The sequence below is a fragment of the Monoraphidium neglectum genome, assembly GCF_000611645.1.
Source record: "Monoraphidium neglectum strain SAG 48.87 unplaced genomic scaffold scaffold03941, whole genome shotgun sequence".
Lineage (NCBI taxonomy): Eukaryota > Viridiplantae > Chlorophyta > Chlorophyceae > Sphaeropleales > Selenastraceae > Monoraphidium > Monoraphidium neglectum.
The window spans coordinates 1-5,344 of NW_014009688.1; the positions used below are offsets into that span (position 1 = coordinate 1).

General features: G+C 64.8%; 1 protein-coding gene across 1 annotated transcript; it reads left to right on the forward strand.

Moving 5' to 3' along the window:
• Positions 1-109: 109 nt before the first annotated feature.
• MNEG_13619 (hypothetical protein) lies at positions 110-5,131 on the forward strand (the record flags this gene model as incomplete). Its single annotated transcript, XM_014037909.1, has 14 exons — positions 110-234; positions 460-603; positions 800-1,062; positions 1,307-1,460; positions 1,794-2,039; positions 2,233-2,367; positions 2,609-2,753; positions 2,987-3,100; positions 3,159-3,229; positions 3,429-3,654; positions 3,872-3,988; positions 4,167-4,241; positions 4,512-4,752; positions 4,977-5,131. The coding sequence occupies 14 exons, from the start codon at positions 110-112 to the stop codon at positions 5,129-5,131; spliced, it is 2,211 nt and encodes a 736-aa protein (XP_013893363.1).
• Between the last annotated feature and the right edge of the window lie 213 nt (positions 5,132-5,344).

Genomic DNA, 5,344 nt, shown 5'->3' on the forward strand with positions numbered 1-5,344 from the left:
CAGGTACCCGCCGCTGGAGTCGCGCGACGGCCTCACGCCCGCCGAGATCGCGGTGATCTGGGACTACGCTGCCAAGACCGGCGTCAAGAGCGTCAAGTTTGGCTGCTACATGCCCACCATCGGGTACACTGCCTCGTCGTCCACCGGTGTCTTAACCCTCAACTTCTCGTGGACGGCCGCGGCGCCGGCCGGGGCGGCGGGCGGCGCGCCGTTTGCGGACGGCGGGTTGTGGCTGTGAGTGGCCGCGGGGCGTGGCAGGGCGGGTTGCGGCGCGTTGTGGGGAGGGTGACCGGACTTTGTGACCGGGGGCGTGCGCCGGGTTGTTTTGCCACTCAGCAATCCAACCACGCCATGCCAAACTGCCGCGAGGCCCGTGTCTCACGTCACCTCCCAACCAGCCCCGCTCTCGTCCCGACCAACTCAATGCAACCTCCCCTGCGACACTCTGACCCACCCCAGGGCCCCTGGTGTTGCCGCGCAGCCCCTGGACACGTGCAACCTCTGGCACAGCCCCACGTCAACGCTGGTGCCCTCCAACTGCAGCACCACCCCCGTCCTGACGGTGGCGACGGCCACGCCGGGCATCGTGGGCGTGCAGATCAAGTGAGCGCGGCCGGCGCCACGGGCTGGTCGGCCGCCGATGCCAGGATTCTGCATGTGCAATTTCACAACCACGTTTGCCGTGTTTGCGTTGCTCTGCCTATAGTCCCCACTCAACGAGGCACTCACACAGCATGCACAATCAAATCCACGCTGACGCAAGCACCCATGCCGCCGCCCCGGACCCTCGCCCCCGCAGGCACGCCGACGGCCGCGACGCGATGGCCTTCAACTTCGACTGCAGCGCCGCCAATGAGGCCTGCAGGACCACCGCCAGGGTCGCGCTCGCCTGGATGCTCAACACCGCTGTGCCCGCGCCCAGCGCCGCGCCGCCGTCCAGCCCAAGCCCCAGCCCGTCCCCCAGCCCGTCGCCATCCCCGGTGCCGAGCCCCAACCCCAGCCCCACGCCGCTGCCCGCCACTCTCTTCCTGGAGCACCGCATCCTGATCCTCACAACACCCGGTGAGCAGGCATCCCACATAGTATCCATGGCCCCTGGTGGCCTCACCCCGGGACACACCGCATGTATGGCCCCTGGCCGCGCACCCAACGCACATTAAGCAGTGCAGCACGGCGCAAGCTGCCTAAAATCACCACGCGATGCCTGAGGCTCCCAGCCTGGCGCCGACAGTGGCCGCCTCACTCGCACGCCGCCCCGTGATTCAAAACCCCCGAATCACCGTCCCCTCAACCACCGCCCCCACAGGCTTTGCCGAGGTGGACTTTTTGGAGGGCGTGCTGACTGGCTACGGCGTGCCGTATGACGTCCTGCGCTGGGACGCGGCCGACGCGGCGCGCCCCAACCTGATGACGACCCTTTGGGACGCGGACGGCTCGGCGCGCTACAGCTCGTTCGCCATGTGCGTCAGGGCGCTGCTGTGCCTGCTGCCCCTTGTTGCTTGCCGCTCACTCATCTAGCCTGCAGTTTGGCACACGTGCACCAAAGCGTTTGTCGCGCCGCGCTGTTGAGCAACAAACCTGGTCTTGATGCATGCGCTGCCTCCACCCTACCGCAAAACCCCCAGCAACACCACGCTTGACCTGCACCAGCGCTCGCATCTGTGTTGGCACCCCTCTGCAAATGCATGCGCGCCTACCCCGCACACACACGCGCATGCACACACATGCTTATGCGAGCACCCAAACACAGCAGCATGTAATGCCTTCCCCCTATCCCCCCACCCCACCCCCAGGTTCCCCAACCTTGAGGGTGACGGCCTGATGAATGCGTCCGAGGTGGCCACCGTGTGGGACTTCCAGCGCCGCACCGGCGCGCGCAGCGTCAAATTTGGGGCATCCCACATGAGCGCCGGCTTCGCGGCCCCCGCGTCGACGGCCTGCAGCTCGGCGGCCGGCGCGCTGTCGCTCACCGCGGACGCGCCCCTGGGCGTGTCAGGCGTGAAGGCCACGGCGTCGCCGCAATATGATGGCATCTGGAGGTGAGGGACACTGGGCTGACGCGGGCGAGTGACGTTTTAGAGGTGGCGGCTGACCAATAGTAGTCTGCTTATGCTAGATTGTCCCGGGCAGATGGGTGAGCTCTTTGGTGGCTGTACTACGGTGGCTGAGGGAGGAGGTGATCTTGAGCATCTTTGGTCTTGTCAACACTGAACAATGAAACCGACACCGCAGGTGCCCCTCAACCGTGTCGCCGAGCGCCACGTGCCCAATCTGGGGGCCCGGCTTTGAGGGTGGCCTCTACCCCAACTGCACCGTCAAGCCAATTGTCAGTGCGGGCACCACGGGCGCAGTCGCGGGGCTCATCAAGTGAGTCGAGCCGGGACTGCTTGCCGCCGCCGGCCGCCGCGACGTGCCCCTGCATGGCTCGCCTGCTGCGAGCGCGAGTCAGCGCAACCCCCCCGTGCACCAACACTTGGGAACGGCAGCTCTTTTCTGGGCGCCCACGCAGACTTTTCAGGCAGCATGCTCATCAGGCTGCACCCTCCCCTTTTAACTTGCAACCTGTCCCTATGGTGTCGCCGCTCCCCGCCGACCTTTGCCCTACCAGGTACCAGGACGGCCGCGAGTCGATGGCCTTCACGCACAGCTGTGCGGCGTGGAGCCCCTCGTGCATGCTGCTGGGCCACATGGCGGTGGCATGGATGGCGCGTAACGTCATTCCCGGGGAGAGGGCCGCCCTGCTGTCGGTGCAGGTGCGGCGCGGCCTGCGGCTGCCCTGGGAGCACGTCTGCAATGCGCCATGTTTTTGCCCACGGAGGCCCACAAAACCGGCGTACGCTGGCGACTGAGACTGCGTATGCACCTGTCATGCACCGGAGGGAACACTTGGGGTCCCACAGGCCGTCGTCAGCTCGCCTGACAGTTTTGCCAAGCTTCTCACCTGCATCTCTTGTCGGCAACCCAATCATTCCCCCCTCAACCAAAGATTGATGACATGTTCCTGACGACTGAGCAGACCGGCGTGGCCCAGCCGTACCGCGTCAAAACGGCGGACCTCACTCGCCACCTCGCGTGGCAGGCGGCCCTCAAGGCCGGCACCGTGTCGGGCATCACCCTGCCAGCCGGATCTGACATCAGGTATGCGGCAGCCATGGCAGCGGCTGGGGCAGCAGCAGCAGCAGCAGCAGCAGCAGCAGCAGCAGCAGCAGCAGCAGCAGCAGCAGCAGCAGTGCATGTCACCAAGCACCACAGGTTGCCATGGCGCTTGTGCAAGCAGTCCACGCCCAGCCCTGATGCCAGTCTCTGCACTCTCCTCTCTCTTTGCCTCTTGGGAGGGCGGCCATGCAGAAAGCTCCTCATAACACCCTTTTCTCTTGCGCTGGCTGATGGCACAGCACCCCCGCCCTCGCTGCTCTTCTGACATGCAGGCTGGAGATGCCCTTTAACGGCAACGGCATCCTGGATAACATCACCGCCCTGACACCCCTGGCTGTGGACGGCGACGGCTGCACCGCCACCCCCACCTACACCACCCTGAACTGCAGCTGCTGGCTGAGCGGCTACGATTCCTGCCCCGCAACGGCGCCTCAGTTCTGCCGGCAGTGCACCAAGAACTGGCCCAAACCTCTGGCAGCTGGGATCAACAAGGTCACGGTGGGTGACTCAGACGCGGCCCTTGCTGCGCCCTGCGCCACAAGCCGCGGCAATATCGCAACGCTGCAAACAGTGTGTATCCGCGATTCTCACATCTACCGCCGCGCGGCCGAGCCCCGTGCAAGTTGTACCCAGCGCTCTCCCCGACACGCCAGCAAGTACTGCTCTCGCTTACATTCGGGCCGCCCCTGCAACTACCCCTGGCAATCCTGCGCAGTCCCTACCCGACCTGACAAAGTGGACGACGGCCAACCTGATGGCCGACCCCCTTGCAGCCATGGTCATGAATGACACCAATGGCGCCGCGACGCAATTCTGGTGGTCCCACCACACAGTGAGCTCACTGTGTGGCTCCTCCCTGAGGGCGGCACGTAGTGGAGGGCTGTGACTCAATGTACCCTGCTGCCCTCGCCGCCCTTGCCGCGCTGCTGCCACTGCTGCACGTGCGACCCTTGTCTGATGGGGTGCGCACTCACCTTTACTGATTGCCCCCACAAATTTCCCTGCTGTAGTTCACGCACCAGAACCTCGACAATGCGACCAAGTACGACACCACGCAGCAAATAGACCTGAACCAGAAGATGGCGGTGAGCACATGGATGGTGCATCCGTTTGTTGGTGACGAGGGCGCCGCACAGCTGCCCGCATTGCCAACAGACTGATCAGTACGCGTTGCGGGCCGTCGCTGCCCCGCCTGCAGCACACCTTTACCTTTCTTCAGGCGGCAAGAAAATGCAAGATCCAAGCAGACGCGTTGGGGTGATACAGGCTGGTCAAACTCCGCTGCCCTTGCCTGCACTCCTGATATGTCGCAAACCGAACCTCCATCACGACCGCGACCCCTTTCCACCCCACAGGCCAGCCTGGGCCTGACCGCGCGGCCGTCTTACAGCAGCGCCTGCATGGTCACACCAGAGATCAGCGGGCTGGTCAACGGGGACGCCCTCGCCGCGCTGACGTCCAAGGGCATCCAGTGCGGCACCGGCGACAACACCTGGGCCCACCTGCGCAACCTGGCCGCGCCCCACCAGATGCTCTACACGACGCAGGCGCTCAGCAACTTCGCCGGGTTTGCCGTGCTGCCACGCTTCGCGACAGGTGGGCGGGGCACGGGCTGCAGCGCACCCGTTTGCTCTGAATTGCTGCAGTTCAGGCTCCAATCCTGACAGTTTGCACGTGTGTATCTGCTTGCAACATGGGACTGCATTCAAGCATGCGCGTGCCACCCGCTCTACCCGCACGGTCATGTACACAATTACACGCACGTGCAAGCACAAGCAATTAACCTTCGTCATTCACCCCTTGTGCACCACCTGCCGCAGAGATCTACTACAACTGCAGCACACAGGCGCAGAACCTCGCCCTCTACAACAACCTGTACAGGACCCAGCTCGGGACGTCCACGATGACTCAAGTGCTGGACAGGGAAGCTGCCCGCGTGCTGAGCAACATGATGGCGCTGCGCAAGGACCCGTAAGCACCCCAGGGCCGCCTGCCGGGTCGGGGGATGATGTGCAGGCCGAGCTCCCGGCCTGAGGTTGCTCGCGTGCACGCTCACTCAGATTTCAGCCCTTGCTTGCGTGGGTTGGTGCGCACAGGCTGACGGGTGCCGAAGATGCAAGCGCTGCTTCATCCCCCTGACCGCAAGCCAGGGCGGCGGGATGCTCTGGGCCCCACCCCACCCCACCCC